We start from the raw sequence: 18,564 nt of genomic DNA, 5'->3' as shown, positions 1-18,564 counted from the left end.
CTATTTAATACTCACAAATAAATTTTTCCTAAAAGTCCGTGTCAAAACCTTTGCTACACATAATACAGAGTATGAAACAAAGGTAGTATTTTGAAAATGTCGTATTTTGATAAGTACTTTGTTTTGTTTTTTTTTTTTGAAACATGAAGTGCTTGTTTAGTTAACCATAAAAATACAAAACGGAGGAAATTGAAATTTTTATGAGATTCCCACATAATGTGGGAATTAACTTACCCACCTCCTCCTTTGTAATTCAAAATCCCTAGAAATAGTAATTTTCCAAAAACAAACCAAATAAACTAAAGCTATTTTTTAGGAATTAGATGAGGAAACTAATTTTCCATAAATTGTAAATTATCATGGGAAGTTAATTCCCATTGTAACCAAAGAAGGACTTAGTATTCAGTATGTATTGTGGTAATGCATGATATATATTCATTGCAAAAGAAAAACTAAATTGGATTTTTCCAAAGAAATTCTTTTAAAAAAATTATAAGAAAAATTAGTGGTATAGATAGTTATTAAATTATAATAAATGGACTACATAAATAAAAAAATAAAAATAAAAAAAAAAGGAGATTTTAGATGGTTGTTAATGGCTCATAAATACTACGGAGTATATTAGATAAATAAAATGAGGGATTATTAATATCATTTTCAATAGTTTTTAATTAGTGTTGATTATTGATCAGTAGTTGAAGTTTTATATCAGTAAAACCCTAAGAGTTACCAAAAAACATGCAACCTATTATTCATTATATCAGACATTGTATTATTTTGTTTGAACTTATATTAACTAACATAGTGTGTAAGATATTGCATAATATATATATATATATATATATATATATATATATATAATTAATCAAAAGCTTTTAACTTTAAGATGTCAAGGAAACAAAAGCGTTCATTTCGAATATCGTCACAATATAACTAAACAAGAACATGAATTTAATTAGGGACTTGGTCTTGATCAGACAAATGATGCCCATATATTTAATTAAACACGTGAAAGAAGACAAAATGTTTAGCCGACATAAAAATAATAATCATGGCCATAATACTATACTAGTGTCTATAAAACCCAACACTTGAGAGTTAAGAGAAAGTAGTGGGTAATAAAACTTTCATAAATTATACACTCCCATTGAAGTAGATAGATGATTAGGTATGTCGTTGGTGCAAAATTAGATCTCTCACTATTATTGACTTATTGCGTAAATTTTGTCAAATTTGATTCGGTTACATCAATTATTGAGTCCCAAATTAATGACATATTTCCCTAAAGGTGGAGGGTTGGTAATGTTTCCATTTCATATTTGATTTTGATACATGTTGTCACACAATAATATTTGTTTCCATTTGGTGATGCTTAGATTTTGATCATTGTTTGCTCCTATGGTCCTACCTGCGTATTAGATCATGCTTTATAATTACGGAAGCCCTTGACCTCAATTCAGTCATAATGTGGCAAGTCTCGTGGTCTAAGTTGTATGATAAACATTTATAATTCATTCGTATTTATATTTACCAATATTCGTGTGACTCGTTATAACTTGAATTAAAATAGGTACTCCGTATGTCATACTACAAAAAAGGGTGTTCAATAATAACACTTGGCATAAAGTGATGACTTGAGTTGGAGGTCACTTGAAGAAGTCTAGCATAATTAAGCTACTCAAAATGATGCAAGAATAAATTAGCTTTCACCAAGCTCAATCAATATTTACCCAAGAATGCTTTTTATGCTTTTATGTCTATTCCATACTTTGTAGTTAGTAAATGCTTGTTAATTTGGGCCTAATAAGCCGCCTAACTTAAGAGATAAAAGGAAATCTTTGATGAATCTTTAAGGTACTTTAATCAAGCATTGTAATTAGTGGGTCTGCACTTTATTATAATCTTTGATGAATTTTTCACCATTCGTTTTCTCCATAATGACAAATCATAATAGCAGCAAGTTACCATACAATTCTCAAGGAAGAATAGGTTGTCATACACACGCATTAGAATAATACTTTATTCAATCTTAAGGTAAGATCATTAGTCTCAATTATACAATGAATATTTGATTTTTTATATTATATCCTTTCATACATTATACAAGTAATATACTACTAATACAAATATTCTCAATTATAAAAGGTTGTGCACTTTGAGCTATACAACAACTAGGTACAAAAGTGTATACTACTTGAATTACAACTAATATCATAACAACCTTTGTTTTTTTGGTTGATGACAACTTGGAAGAAGGGCTTCCCCTCTTCTTTTGATTATCATCGCAGTAACTGGATTACAATCAATAGTTGATTTCAAATATAACAAGGACAACTGCTAAGCCGAACTGCTGCTGTTATGTAACTCGAAAAACTGTCTTTTCTGTCACTTATCACTTGCAAAGTTGCAATAAGATTGTACATTCTATTAACATGTTGCGTTGTGTAAATGTAAATGAGAATATTGTGAAATGGAATTGTAAATAAGAGAACACATAATTACAAAGCTACTAGCACTATCCAGATCCCTACTTGAGAACTGACTGTTAATGGTCTGATCTTCTCGGCTGATTGGATAACAGGCAAACATAATAATCCAGATGTACATTGTCACACCCAGTATCTATAACGTATATGCAAAAGTGCCATCGTTTTATAAAAAAAAAGAAAGATCCATTGCTACCACTGATTTGGGAATGATTCTCGGTACCTGGTGTCCTCGCCTTTAGTTAGCTGCTTGACAGTTTCATCTTTTGCCCGGGAACTCAAAAGCTTCTGTGCTAATCTATCTTTAGCTGTCACTTTCTTCCGCAACATTGATGCAAGAGTCGGCCCTTTAATTTTCTTGGTAGATCTCTCTCCCGTGTTTGCAGGTACAACTTCCCCAAAAGCTGCAGAACTCGAGGTGGAAGCAATTGCAGCCTCCCGAAGAACTGCATCATTGTATTCCCGAACCTTTGCAAGTTTAGCTTTCTTGATTGCTCGTTTATCACTTTCTTTTCTCTTTATTTCCTCTTCATCCTTCTCTCTAACATTTTTAACGGCCATTTTAGCTAGTTGCTCCGAAGAAATGCCCAATCCATCAATATTCAACTCTTCTGTGGAAGAATTCTGTCTCATTGATGTACCTTCATCACCTAGGGAGATGGCAGATTTCCCTGCATCATCCTCGGAGTAAATTGGTTTTCCCTTATCATCACGCGGTATAACTGGTCCATGAAATGGACATACTCTCAAATCTTTCCTCTGGCAAAGCTTTCCATTGCGCAAAGGAGCACGGCATGGCTGAACTTCAGCTTGCTCTTCTTTGTAAAGGCTTGCATGAACATTTAGTTCCGCAATTTTTTCTGATGGTATAGCAGCGTCACTATCTACTCTGCTCCAATGGCCATCAATCTCTAATCCCCTCTGGTTAGCCAACACATCCCTCTTCTCACCCCAATTATCCAAAGAGGATCCCCAGTTAACAACGGGAGCTTCAGCTAAAAGCTTACCCCGCAAAGGATTCGAATCAACAGCACTGACTCTACGTTTCACAACATCCTTCTTCTTTGCCCCACTTTTGCTGCATTCAGGTCTTTCAGAAGCATCAGTAGTCAATACTTTACGATCAACTGGTACCACATTTAAATCTTTACTTCCCTCCACAGATTCAATTATACACTCCTCCCAAATGTCATCATCTTCCTCACTCTCCCTGATCTTAGGAAGCGCACAACCAGATTCCTCACATTTCTTCTTCACCGCAGTAATTCGATTCCGAACATCAATGAACTCTTTCAATGCAGAATCCCTAAATCTAACATCATCAACTTCAACCCTGATAAGAACAGAAATCCATTCCTGAACCGAAACTAAATGCTTCTTCACTAACAATTTATACAGCTCCCTCAATGCATCAAAAACTACTTTATTATCACTATTCTCATGAACCTTCTCCGCTTCCTTCAATGCATCAAGCCGAAGTTGCATCAACTCAGGGTTACGCATCCCCTCAAACTCCTCCTCATCATCATCCAACGGCTCCAATGCCGCATTCTCATCATTGGCCCTAGCAATCTCTAAACACTCTCCAATCTCATCAATCGTCAACCTTATCTCTTCCTTCAACGACGGAAGCCTCTCCCTCAACGTCTTGAGCTTGTTCTTCAAAATCACCTGTGTTCTAACCTCCCTCTCCCTCCTTTCCCGCTCAATTCGAGCAGCATTCGCTTGTAAATTGGGAAATTGATACCTAAGTGTATTCTTCAAATAATCATATCCTAACCTAAGCTGCCTATAATGAATTCCAAATGACGAATTCCATTTTTCTAAAAATTCAATCGCCTTAGCTCGTAAAACCGATGCAACAGAAGATGGAGCTGGAAGAGGTTGATTTCTTCGAAATCCAACCGATAAACTTAACAATTGATCCAAATTCTCAGTAATTAGGGTTCTAAAAAGCTTCGAACGCATAAATAACTCATCAATTATCAATAATGCAAGATACCTAATCTGCAATTTCAGAAAATTTACAAACCCTAAGTTCAAAAATTTAACAATTATAATCAAAATTATTGCAATTAATCATGAAATTGAACCGTCAAAAAAGAAAAACCTGAGAATGCTGTCGTTTCATGAGATGAATTAGGGTTTTATGGGCGAGTTTGAGCTCAAAATCGGAGTATCGAACAATCGTTTTAATGGCTTTGAGAAGACGAGGATCAACACCAGGTTCAGTAGAATTGGTTGCTTTCTCAATCAACGCCACAGCTTTTCCAGTTTCTCTCTCCTCTTGCTCGTGATCTTCCGCCATTCCTTTGATCTTTTACATTGTTTGACGAGTACTCCTTACAATTTATTATTTTTTTCGTAAGTAAAATCTGTTCATACTTTGAACATTGAAGATGCTTCAGAGTTCATATCTTAAGTGGGCTAAAATGCATTGACAAATTTATTAGTTGGGTTGTGGTCCATGGGCCTATGGTCTTATAGCCTTATAGGCGTAGTGCCTAAGAAATTAGAATCCGAAAATAACTAAAAATTGAACATTAAGACACTTTCCTCACGAGTGAATTTCTGTAGTGTCAAACTATTAGTAACTAGAATGAGATATGAATATTCAATGCCGCATTTCACACGGATCAATGAAAGAACCTAAAGTTACTACATGTCTCGCGTTAGCTATGTAAAATGACTGTTGTATTTCGTGTCTTGTTTGATTTATGGTATGATCAAATTTACCAGAGGGAGAAGTCAGAGAGTAGTGTGCTAATGTTGATTAGATATAATCTAATTTTTCAAGGGATGTTCCAAAAACCTTATCGCATTTTCAATGATAAGTTTTAACTTTCTAACGTTGCTCTCAATCGAAAGTGCTATGAAACCGTAGTTTTGGCAATGCGAAGCTCTTTAACTACGTAGGCGCCGAATTTTCCTTGCAATTGGTTAACAAACTTTTTTCAATACGAGAATATTTTCTGGTCATTCTTGCTCTGTCTTAATTTTATTTTTAATTTTGTATCTCAATGATTCATTTATACAGTAAAATTAACCCTTCTTGGCTCTTGCCTACCTTTACATGAACCTTATTATCTAATCTAAATTTGATAGAGTATAAAACATATTCCTGGGCCTCAACTATCAGCTTAAGCTTTTGGTTGAGTTGGTCCACTAACATGGTATCAGAGCCAACGTGACACAAAGGTCACGGGTTCGAATCTCATCCGCCCCTCCTTCAAAGTGGAATTAATTCGCACCAGGTATAAGTGGGCCTGTGTTGCATCCACATTTCAAGCCCGGCCTTTCATGTGAGGGGGAGTGATAGAGTATAAAACATATTCCTGGGCCTCAACTATCAGCTTAAGCTTTTGGTTGAGTTGGTCCACTAACAAAATTAACTTTTGATAAAGTAGTCCATAACTTGAAAGCTGCTTTGTTATTGTGTATTGTACACTATTAACTTTTTCTAGGAGTAAATATTAAGCATACTTGGATTAGTTGGATAGCTATCATTTCATTAACCTTTATTATATGTACAAAATGAATCAATAAAAAGACACCCTTTTTTTTCGGCCAAAGGGTTTAGAGTTTAGACCATAGATTTATAATTTGTATATCTCAATTTTTAGAGGAAAGATTGTATATTAGTGAGAGATAGAAAGAGCCTTTGAGTGTGAACAAATTATAAAAGACTTAAAAGTATTTGATTTGCGGAGTTGATTGTTTCACCTTTGATAATTTGGTCATTCCATCATCAACTAAAACAGTAAAAGACAAAACAAAAAAAAAAATAAGGGGAAGATTGGAATTATTTTATTGATAGATTCAAATTACATCCAACTAAGTTAAATAAACGTTGCGGGAAACAAGCAACAAAAACTTAATCAAAGATAATCTAACGATACAGTGAGTTACGGAGTTTACATTTTCGACCTTTTTAACATGAGAAGTAGAGTTGAAACTCTGCCAAATAAGTAAACCACATCAACATAAACAGCTAAACATTCTGTTTAAGGCTACTGTTATGATTCATAATTCATCAAAGATTTTTTGAATGTATTCATGTTAACAATGAACAATATTACATTCACAATAATAGTGATAGTGTGAAAGGCTATTTGTTAAGTTGATTAGCGTTTTCAACGCATCCACAAATTGACTTATTCCGACCAAAAAGAGTGACCAATTTTTTCAAATGACTTGATTTCACATGAACAAAATGCCCTCACTTTTGGTGGGGCCAATAACATTTATGTATACTTTTTTTTGTAGGACACAAATTCCCTTTCTCATGTGAAGCAGTCTAGATAGTGGCACACTAACCCAACACAAGATTTCTTTTCATTTTAATTTACCACGATTTTTGCTTGCTCCCCTTTTCCAATTACAACCAGCCTTTTTTTTTTTCTTTCCTAAAAACTTTTTAGATTAAACAATTAAATTAAGTAAAAAAAAAAAAAAACTCAAATCAAGTACAAGCATTTGGGAGGAATCCGACCCGCCTACTAGCAACATCAAAAGAAACCCGAATACCCTGTTGTTGGATATTTCCAATAATTGACAACCCGCTCATTGTTCCCGCGAAAGCAAAACAGAACCGACCCGACGTATCAACTGGGATCAAATAGTTGTTAGCGGGTAATGAAATATCTGCCCCATTGAAGTGCATTACTACCGTGGGCACCCGAACTTCGGTTTTACCCGACAAATCGAAACACGTATCGAACAATGAGAACCCGGAAGCGGTCTTAAGGGACGAGGCCCCGGCTCGGAAGGCATCCCTTAAGGCAATGTAAGCTGGTCGGGTTAACCGGGTAACGGACGTACCCGAGTCCAAGATAATGCCACCATTACCAGTACGGTCAATCTTGAAAAGCTCACCCGTGATACCAGGAACACGGGTCCCACCCACGCTAAACCCGAGTAACTCCACGTAGTAAAAAGTGTCTAATTTCGGGTTAGGTATTAATGGGGTAAAAACAGCGTTTCGAGAAACCGCTGATGCACCGAAAACAACTGATGACGGTTTACTAGAAGCGGATCGGTCTACCAAACAGTAGGAAAATTTATTTCCGAACCGGTTACCGGTTTGAGAAGGAAAAGATAATTTTCCACGGCCTAAACCGAGTAAACCGGCAGCACCAACAAAAAGACCTTCATTATCATGACCACAACCAAGCGCAACGTTTGGAACTTTAGTTCTTCGAAACGTCATCGTTTCACTGGCGAACTCTCCCATAGTAAACGACCCATCACCGTATGACACCTGGTACGCGCATCTGTTGCCACGCACAGCACATCCGGGTTGGTCCAATTGTTGGCAGATCTTGGACCGGCAAGGAATGGGCCGGAATGAACCGGATTGGGCCGGGTTGAAGACCTGGTCGGTTTGATCGTAGCATCTCTTACAAGGTGAACACTGGAGCCAAACGATGTCGCTTCCAGTGTCTAGAACCATGTACATGTACCTCGGGGGCGAGCCCACGCCGAGTCGGGTGAAGTATTCACCGCTCCCTTGGGCTAGCCCCGAGGTTACGGAACTGCTGAAACCGCTGCTACCAGCGGCTCCAGCAGGAGCGCGAGGCTGGCTCGCATTCCTCCCGTGATGAGGACCAGGGCGGTGTTTATGCGACCCACGCTTGGAGGAATGCGAGACACCCTGAGCCCGGGCTAGGATAGATACCACCCGGGCCTCATCGCGCTTGAGCTTTACGGCAAAAAGCTCATCCTGGCTCAAATGCGGCTCTAGAGCGTCCAGGTGCTCTAGCTGCAGCGCCACGGTGCTATCTAAAGAACCCGATAACTCGAACGATGTATCTACGGAACCAGAAAGCTCCCCGTTTACTTGTAATTGGGCTGTTAGGTCCCATTCCGTGTTCGGAAGAAGGGAGGAGGGTTTAGGGAGAGGGTTGAGGAGAAGATTTTGAAGTTCAAGAGAAGAGCAGAGAGAAAGAGAGAGGAAAATGACGAGAAAGAAGAGAGAAAAAGAGGTGGGTTTTCCTTCTTCCATGTTTTTGGAAGAAAGGTGGTGAAATGAGAGTGCAGAGATTCACATGGAGATGAAGAGTGAGCTTATAAATAAATGTGAAGCCATAATAATAACAAAAAATATAAAAAGTAAAATTATTTTTTTTCTTTTTTAAAAAAAAAAGGTTTTGGAGGTATTATTATGAACTTGTTTGTTAATCGGTGCAAGTTTGTAGTACGTATGTATGTTGGGTTTTGTTGTTGTAAGTGGTAACCCGTGTTTTTGTTTCCTTTTGTCTTAATTTGGGCGCTGGATATAGATAGGTGGATTCTTATAAATTAGGCAGAGTTACAACTCATACAAAATGTTGTCTCAAAGAATATGTGATTATTTTGTTTTAGTCAATGGTTATTTAGATAGTTAAATCTATCTATTCTTAATTAGATAGTTAATCTAAATCTAACTATTTTTTTTACGATATTTAGCTTTATCTATCTATATTTGATAATAAAGATCATGTTTTCCTCCTCATTGCTAAATTGAGAGATAAGTGCTCTGTAATTTCAAAGGGTATTGACCATAATTGAGACAATTAGTATGACTTTTGCTTACTTTCTTTTGATTAGAATTGAGGTTACTAAACTAAATGAATATGACATATCTTAACTTAATTTAATTAAAGTTACTAATATTAATGGGAATTGATCTTAATTTATACAAGTAAAAACTTATCTACGGAGTACAATGTAATTATCAAAGGTAACATCACAAAAGTAAAATCCTGCTCCATACCTTATAAGAATTGAATAATGTTTTTAAGAGAGTGTATTACAACAAATCAACAATACTAAAATTTATAGCTTACCAAATAAAATGCGGAGTGCTCATAATTCGTCAAAGACATGTTTTTTCTTTTCACCAAAGTAATAGAGCATATAATTTTAAAAGTTTTAATGCAAGGTCAATAAGATTGCATAATAGAGTATATCGGAGTTCAAGTCTTAATCAAATAAATTATGATAAGAATATAAGATAATTACGTACAATATAGATAGGGGGTAGGGTTTTGGTTAAGGAAGAGCATGACGATTGTCGAGGATGGATATTAGAATTATTTAGAAGAAAACAAAAAAGGTACAGATAGTGGAGTTCTGTTTGGTCTGGTGAAGGTTGATATTTCAAGTAATTGATGAGCCTGGCTGCCTGGGTGTATTGATTTTATTGTTGGTTGGGTAGATAGTACGTACAATTATCAGTCAAATTATAAATACGGAAGACTAGTAAGAGCATGGGAATCTGAGCTTATTAGGTAACATAAAATCTTCTCACAAACCAAGGCATTTGTTGGTTAATGGTTATGCGGCTTGTGCCTAATTTAATGGATCTACTGGTTCACTAATCAGGCTACATTGGCACTCAAGTTTATGATGCTGGCGTAAAATGAGTACGAGTACGAGTACGTACTTGTAATTAGGCTATTACTTCCTCTGTTCTATTAAATTTTCTCCTACTTAAACTGGTAGCTAAGCTTGACATTGCGCTTATTGTTACACTTTTTGGCTTCTTACAATAATAAATATGTGTTGATATAAATTTTTCGAAAAGGAGGAAAAAACAAACCAACATACTCACATAAAGGAGTATAAGAAGTAGAATCACAATATTTTCAAGCCTGAAATTATTGAACATTTCACATAAAGATGACATAAAAATTAATGACAATGTCATGAAAATGGCATGATATGCAACCATTATAGATTTGAAGTAGCCAAGTAGGTTGATATATGTGGATATACGAGGTGATGAAGCAAGAGAACTTGAAGGTAGCATCTTTAGCATGTTCTCATTGATTAAAGTTGTAAGGTCACCACTTGCCACCAGTAAAGGCTAAAGTTAGGAGGGCATTGTGCTAAAGTTTTCCCTATTCCTTTTTTTCCTAACAACAAGAAAGAAGATGTCCCATGCGGCCATGCGTAATATGCATTACATAGAGTTGTTTTTACAAGTACGAAGAAACGGTCACGGAATATAACCCACCCGAAAAAATACTTAAATGACAATACACAATATTACTCCCTTTATCTCTATTTGTTCTTCCTACATAACTTTTTAAAACAACTTGCTTGTTGTAAAACCCGTAATTCTTATTATCAACAACAGATGGTAAGCGTAAATAGAATCAAATTTTATTTTATTTTTTTTTTTAAAAAAAAAAAAAAGTTATACTTCCTCTGTTCCACAAATATTATAACAAGAATGAAATTACGCATCTTAAAGCACATTTTATATGCTAAATATCTATAATTATGTAAGAGTAAAAATTATAAAAAAGTTGATATTGTGAAAGTACTTTACGAGACAAATCTAACAATACTCTACATGACTATATTTTACTTTACGTATAAATCATAATATGTGGTCAAACAAGCATGATGAATAGTGTAAAAGTCTAGTTGTTGCAATATCACTAGAACGGAGGAAGTAAGTCATAAGACATATATATTACTCGTACCTTTAATATAGGGTTATTAATACTCCTTCCGTTTCGTATTAATCGCAACAATAAGGTATTTTCAAAATTTAAGAAATTTATAAGATGGGGCTCAAAAGAGGATTTTTTTTATAATATAAAATATTATTAGTAGGAGAGGAAAATAATAAAAAAGTAGTATAAGTGAGGTTGGTAAGAAAGAGAAATAATAATATATTTGTGAAAGTAGGGTTAGTAAAAGAGAAAAATTATAAAATAATAATAGGTCCTTTCCAAATATAAAAATGTTACAATTAATATAAAACGGAGGGAGTATAATACTTTTACGTGGCAGGCTAAGAAGTGTCTATTCTTTGGGGGGAAATGGCAGCATTCCAAAATTTCCCAGAGTTGCTTTTAGCTGTAGATCACAGTGACAACAACTATTTATCGAGTGGAAAATGGAATCCTATTTTCAGGCACTACATCAAGCATGTCGTCCACGTGGAGCAATCACAATAGGAGCCATCTAAATCCAACGGCCATGAGTAATTAGCACTATTAGCCAAAGATTGGAAAAATAATGATGCAATGTAAGTGGAATAAAATCACCACTTCATCAATCTCAGCTAATTAAGGCGTCAGGGGCTTTGGCTAGCAAACAGACTTGATATCTGAAAATTTTAACAGAACAAGTTTGGATGGTTTTGCCATCATTGGTATTCTTAAATTATATAGACACGAAAAATGTTATACTTAATCCTGGCCTTCGGACTAAGAATAGAAACTTAGAAAGGTAGTATTAGTACACTACTCCGCAGTAAGACGCAAATCCAAATATTACATAATATTGTGCGACACATGGTTAGTGTTTTATTGCCATAACTTTCCCCATTTCACACTGCTATTAGAAATAAAAAGTATCGTAATGTAAATACATGGTCCTAAAGCTTGAAATATTGCTCCTTAGGTCTTGCATGGATTGAGGGTAATATATTGAGGGGGTAATAAAAGTCAAATTTGAAAAAACATAAGTAATTAGAGGTGTTGTAGGAGACATGGTATTTACAAATGAAATAAAGTAATTGTGCCATGAGGAAAAGAGAGAGATGGAGGAATTATTACTCTCATAATGAGTGTAAAAGTTACCCACCCTCCCCTCAGTGTAACTATTACCCCAAATGAGGGTATTAGTTCCTCTTTCTTCATCTCATACCACACATCATTACATAATTATCCTTACAATCACACCGTCACTATTTCCTCCTTCCCTATTTTCACTTTCATGTTGCTTAGTTTGACTTATATTACCCTAGTAATACATCTCTCCCAATCCAATCATGCCCTTAACAGTAATACTGATAGACTACTAGGTGATGGGTCGTTGTAAAAAATATAGTAGCACACTAGCACATAAAGTTGTATAAAGTGTGTAATTTGTAAAGAGGTCTTAGTGACCAAATAGAATAACCAACCCCCCCCCCCCCTTCTCCTTTTTCCTAATCCTAGACAGTGACCGAGAGAGTAGGCAATATTACACAAGACTATTGGTCTTTGGTCCCCTTCAAATGCAGAAAGAACTTAATGTAGGTGCTATTAAATGGGACATATTACTTATTGCATTGGCAGTGAAGTATCCTAGGAAAACTGCAGTAGATCAAGATAAGAAAGAGTTCATGGTCCATGCAACTGCGCAACATAAAGATTTGATTAGACCATCAAAACCAACCCAAAAGGTAAAGATGAGTACGCAGTCGCTACTTACTAAGAGTCTCAGCATAACAACAGCTCATGGGTCTGCTTCTCAACTAAATTCGTGTGTGGACTGCAATTCTATCATCAGGGACTAACAGGATCATTAAGTAAATATGTGGTGTAAACTTAAGTATTAAGGTCGGGAGTCTCGAGCAATGAGATTGTTATTTGGAGGTGGAGGAAGTAATAATTAAGCCCTGCCTCTAAGGCACACACCGTGTAAGGTAATAAACTAATAATGAAATGTAGATTTAGAGAGAGCAAGGAGGAACCTTTCGGTGGAGATAAGGGAAGACATCCTTCCCCAAACTCTTCATCCTTAAGCTAATGCCAGCCTATAAAATTCACTTCAAATGTTTATAACCATACCTTGAATGGCTTTTTGGGGACATTGTGAGCATGTCCTCTGCTTACGTACTATACCACTAAGCTTCGTATCTCACATCATGGAGGTAAACATACAATATTGCAATCTTATAGTCAACACTTCATATTAAAGATGATTATAGTATTCATAAGAAAACAATTACATACTAAGTATTTCATAGCTCGTACATTATTTTAGAAAATCACAAAATACCCACAGCCTTTCCAAAAGTAAGAAAGGATTTTTTTATTTTTATTTTCTCAAAATGCCCTATAATTGCAAAGTATAGCATGCACATGGCATCCCAATGATGTAAGGACTAAAGGTACATAGATCCGATATGTGTGCTACACCTAAGAATACACACGATTCTGTGCACACATATTGTGCACAGGCAGGCATAAACTACCATTGTGCAATGGTAGAATCCTTGTACTAAAGCGGAGTGATACGGAAAGAGTTGAATGATCCAACCATTGTGAGGGTCTATCTTCAATTATGAATGGTGAAAACAATGTGATAATTTATTTCTGAATGTAAGGGACTATCTAAGGCTGGAAGTGGGCCTATATATGAGTACTTGAGTGATAAAAACATCATCATACTTTGTATTATATTAATTATTAAGTACATCTTTCTTTGTCAAATCAATAATGCATCCATTAGGCCACAGCTGCCTCAGAAAGTCCTACATGTAAGAGCAAATCTAGATAAAAAAAAAAAAATGGAGAGCCTCCAAGGTGCTCCAAGCCAAAGTGAGAAATCACCACCATTGACAATCCTTTGCACCTTAGTTGTCAAGCCTGACACCAATCATAGTTTACATTGGACCAAAAACTGCTCCGATAAAAATCATTTTTGAAAACTTTAATGAAACTGAAAGGTAGTGATAAAACTGTGACAGATATAAAACCTCTATTCCTCATCCCTACCCTCCCTAGTGTGTCAGTGAGATATAGTCCCCAATTCCTCAAATTCCAATTATCCTTTAGGAGACCCTACTCTTTCACGCATACTCCTAAATGCTTCGTGTTTGAACCTATATAGAGTAAGGCTTCTATGTCTGTGTTGTATATAAACAATCCTGTATGAAACTAGTAGTTTTTACCACAGCGACCAAGTGCATACATGCATTCAAGATCTCCATCAAATGTATGAAAAGAGGGATGACATTAAAATGCATTAATGGCTAAATTTTTTTATAAAAAATGGACAGACAAGTTGAAATGTGCAACTGGAAACAGAGATAACATTCAGTAACCATATCTTCTACTTATATTCAGTATTATCAGCATGGAAATTTTGCTTGCAGGTTGCAGCAATATAAGCACTAAAGCAATGTCTAGTGTATAACTCACCTAGCTGTTGAACAGCATTACTCCTCCCTGGACCAATCCCCACTCTTCCCTCCAGTTTTAAGCTTGAGCCTCACATTTAATATTTCAATACTTTTTGAGGCAGCCTTGCACATATCATAAATGGTTAGCCCAGCAATGCTGACAGCAGTCAGAGCTTCCATCTCGACCCCAGTCTTTCCCATTGTTGAGGCTTGTCCGTGGATAACGACACTGTAATCCCGGTGATTTAAAGCCAAATCAACATCCACATGTGACAGGCTAATATTATGGCAAAGTGGGATAGGTTGCTAGTTTGCTTTGCTCCTGTAATTCCTGCAATTTTGGCCACACTAAGCACATCTCCCTTGGCTAACTGGTTTGCTGACACCAAATCAAACACCTCCTTTCCCAATACAACTTTGCCACTGGCAACTGCCGTTCTTTTGGTGTTTTGTTTGGGAGAGACATCCACCATTTGTGCCTCCCCTTGCTTTCCAATATGGGTTAATCCACATACTTTTTCAGATACTTCAGAAGTTGAAAACCGAGTATCTTGAGTTACATCTCCAGAACCACTTGAACCTAAAGGGCCTGCTGATGAAGGAGGTTCACCAAATATGTCTTCCAGTTCCTAAACTCATAAATTTGGATAAACATCACTTAGTACACTACATGAGAAAGCATCCTAAGTTAAGTACCAAAAAGGAAAGTAGTATTGCTATACAAAGAAGAAAGCATATTGATGTACAAATTTATTGAACACAAGTCTATCATATCAAACTACAATTCATATCAATTAATCGTCCATTGTGTCAATTAACAAACCACAAAAATCCAATAATCTAGACACGGGAAATTGACAGCTCGATAGGGTTTGATTATGTTATTTATGAAAACAAAACATCCAAATGTAATCTAATCTAATCAAATCAAACATTTTCATATAAAATTTAACAAAAACTCTTAACTTTCAATACATTGTTCAGCAAGAATTTCTTCAAAACTATTGCACTTAATTACAAGTTAAGCATATAAAGTGCAAATTTCATATAGGATCCAATATATATTTGTTTAATATGTGTTGTAGTAAGCAGTCATATAGGCAGTTGGCATACCTTATTGAACTCCGCAATGGAGGAAGCAAGGTCATGAGTGTTCTTAGTTGATAAGAATCTTTTAGAAAGAGAAAATGTTGTAGGAAATTTTCGCAGAAGCATCACCAACTCCAATTTTAGAGAAGCACAACCTTTACATGTCAAATCCAAACAAAACATTACAAATAAATATAGACTATGGTACGAAGTATAAAATTCAGGCATTCTATAAACTAGTGGTGGGTGGTTGTTTAGTAAACAAATACTTGATATGCGGGTTTATAACAATGCACAAGGGAAGTTCATAAGTTAATCCTATATAATTTTTTCATTTTGATCATATTATTCTCATATAGAGAAGATGCCAGTAGAATATGCAAATTTTAAATGGGGCCTTAACCTTTGCAAATTATTTCTCTTAAAGTACATACTTGCACACCAAAACATCATCACTTGCAAATTGCAATGCAAAAAGTACTCTCTAAATTCTGAATGTATATGTTTTCACAAGTACAGTATACTATTTTGCATCAAATTAATAAATATACTTCTTATATGATACGTAAATTCAATGGCGGATCCAAAAATTTTGAAATGGGGATTCGAATATAAGATCAAATCGACCAATTACAGAAAATCAAAGTTCAGTACCATAGTTCAATTTACTATTTGAATTACAACCTACAAATTCATTTTCCACATTCTAACATTTCACAACTCAACATATATTTTTAATAATTACCATATATACAATCTATGCTTTACCTATTGATTAAAATTTATAATCATTTGCAAAGTAATAATCATATTTGTAATGTACAGGGTAGTTAGCAAGTAAAACAAACCCAAAAATCATAATTGTGACTCCCCTAAATAAACACCAAGAATCATTAGACTGTAGTAAAGCAAAATTAGAAAATAAGATATCAAATCCAAACTATAAAGTATTCTAACCTTTTCTGTGAATATAAATCACAACAATTTAGCCAGTAGAAAAATCGAGAACGGCGGCAGCAGTGTGGTCAGAGCGGAGCAGGGGCTACCGGCGGCTACGAGAGAGGATGAGAAGTTGAGGGGAAAATGGTCACAAAGAGTAGAAAATTGAACAACTGGGAAACTCGCATTATAAGTTACAGTGTTTTCCCTACATGACGTTGAAAAGAGCTGCAGTTCATAATTATACTTACTTTTTTATAAATTCCCTATTTACCGTCTTATATCACCAATTTTATTATTTTCTTCTGGTAAATCGCTACTTCAAGTAGAGATTTTGCCAAAAAAAAAAAATGTTTGGTGTGGACGGTAAATTGAGAATTTATAAAAAAAAAAAGTAGCTGTAATTATAGAATTGCAGCTCTTTCCAACATTATGTAGGGAAAGCACTCTATAAGTTGCCTATATAAAAAAATGACATTTATGTATTAATTTCTGTGTCATTTTATTATTTTATTTTTATTATTTAAAAAGTAAAAAAAACCATTATATTGTTAAAGGAGATATATTTACAGATTTATGTCAGAGATCAACTTAGATTTTTCCCAAAATTTTAGATTTAACTCAAAAAATTTATTATTTTTTTTATCAAACTAACAAAATTTCAGATGTAACCCAAAAAAATACAGTATTTATGAGTATTTCTTACAAAAAAAAAATACAGTATGTGTATATTCTGTATTATAAATGGTTGGGGGAAAATTTGAGAGGATAGAAATTAGAATTATATGATAATTTTTCCCCAAATAGATTATGTTATACTCCATATATGATTATATGTTTTTAGATACATCCGGATGTATATAAGGTAGGTGCACTTAAGGATGAGTTTTTTGCTCATTTGATATTTTTTTTTTGGCTCATTTTAAAATGAGTAAAAAAATATTAATGAGCAAAAATAACCCACTTTGCAGCCGGGTTTATATAAATATTTTCAATATACGTATTGTCATAGAAAATGTTTATAAACATTACGTGGATATGTTTCTTAAAGGGTTAGTTTAAGAATTTATATTAATTCATGTGTCAGTTGATGTCATTAGTGTCTGGTTAATGCTTAATTTTTACTTTGTCTTACATTAGAAATTATGGTTGCAATTACCAATTTTTAGTTTTTAAGCATAACTAGTTTAAGTCCCGTGCAATGCACGGTTGTTATTAAATTTTATAAAGAGTTATTATATTGAATTTTATAAAAAAATTATACTCATAATTAATACTAATTCAAAAATAAATATAACTTTAATTTATACCTAGCTATACCAATGTCAAGATTAGTAACACTTAGACTTGATTTAAAAAAAAAAAAAAAAAAAAAAAAAGGAGGGGGGGGGGAGTCTATGTACCCGCGCGTGCTGCGCTATTATTGATATGTGTGTGTTAGAAAAATGATTTTATTTTTAATTGAATTAAACATTATTGCAAAAGTAAAAAAATTGGAAGAAAAAAAAAATGTTAATAGTATTATCGAAAACTAAGATAATATAGAGTAGTATTGTTTAATAATATTTACCTAATATACATTCATTTATTTTAAAATAAAAATACCTAATATAAAATACTACGTATATGTAAAAATATATTAGTTGGGTTTATATGGAGAATTATTATTGTTAAGAATTTTAATTGGAAGAAAGATATGTTGGATTATTATAAAATAATCTCCTTAAAAAATCTACGTAAAAACGGAAATGAAATGGGCGGAAAAAAATTTAACCAGGAAACGACATGTGTTATTCCTAGTTTCGCTTTTAGTATATAGTTATTATTGATGTTGTGTCGAAGATGATAAATAGACAAAAATTAAAACTAGTAAATAAAAGGGGAAAAAATAAAAAAAAAAATAAAAAAAATAAAAATAAAAAACTTGCAAAAGTTATAGTACTATAATTTTAACAAGTCTGTCATGAAAATAAAAAGACAAAAATCAAAACTAGTAAACAAAAAGGAAAAAATATAAAACCTTGCAAGAGTTGTAGTACTAAGGATGTCATGAAAATAAAATTAATAAACCTTCCTATTAGAATCCTATAGGTGTAAATGTGTAACCAACTCCAATGTATAAACTATAAACAAACATAATCTTACTTAATAAAGTTT

At 34.2% G+C, this 18,564-nt stretch overlaps 2 protein-coding genes and 1 pseudogene across 2 annotated transcripts; all 3 read right to left on the bottom strand.

Moving 5' to 3' along the window:
* Window positions 1-2,356: 2,356 nt before the first annotated feature.
* LOC110725134 (UV-stimulated scaffold protein A homolog) lies at window positions 2,357-4,884 on the bottom strand. Its single transcript, XM_021904600.1, has 2 exons — window positions 4,597-4,884; window positions 2,357-4,493 (listed from the first exon to the last, which is right to left on the bottom strand). The coding sequence occupies exons 1-2, from the start codon at window positions 4,792-4,794 to the stop codon at window positions 2,679-2,681; spliced, it is 2,013 nt and encodes a 670-aa protein (XP_021760292.1). The 5' UTR covers window positions 4,795-4,884; the 3' UTR covers window positions 2,357-2,678.
* Window positions 4,885-6,662: 1,778 nt separating this feature from the next.
* LOC110725133 (aspartyl protease family protein 2-like) lies at window positions 6,663-8,722 on the bottom strand. The gene has a single exon (XM_021904599.1). It carries the CDS (start codon window positions 8,488-8,490, stop codon window positions 6,949-6,951), a length of 1,542 nt encoding a protein of 513 aa, XP_021760291.1. The 5' UTR covers window positions 8,491-8,722; the 3' UTR covers window positions 6,663-6,948.
* Window positions 8,723-14,222: 5,500 nt separating this feature from the next.
* Window positions 14,223-16,613, bottom strand: LOC110725132 (annotated as a pseudogene).
* Window positions 16,614-18,564: the final 1,951 nt, after the last annotated feature.

Source organism: Chenopodium quinoa, unplaced genomic scaffold (assembly GCF_001683475.1).
Source record: "Chenopodium quinoa cultivar QQ74 unplaced genomic scaffold, ASM168347v1, whole genome shotgun sequence".
In the NCBI taxonomy this organism is placed as follows: Eukaryota; Viridiplantae; Streptophyta; class Magnoliopsida; order Caryophyllales; family Amaranthaceae; genus Chenopodium; species Chenopodium quinoa.
This window is presented reverse-complemented; position numbering and strand designations above follow the sequence as displayed.

Coding starts and splice junctions, on each gene's coding strand:
- LOC110725134 (XM_021904600.1), bottom strand. CDS start 4,794: ATGGCGGAAGATCACGAGCAAGAGGAGAGAGAAACTGGAAAAGCTGTG. Junction 4,494..4,596: donor TGAAACGACAGCATTCTCAG/GTTTTTCTTTTT, acceptor CTGAAATTGCAG/ATTAGGTATCTTGCATTATT.
- LOC110725133 (XM_021904599.1), bottom strand. CDS start 8,490: ATGGAAGAAGGAAAACCCACCTCTTTTTCTCTCTTCTTTCTCGTCATT.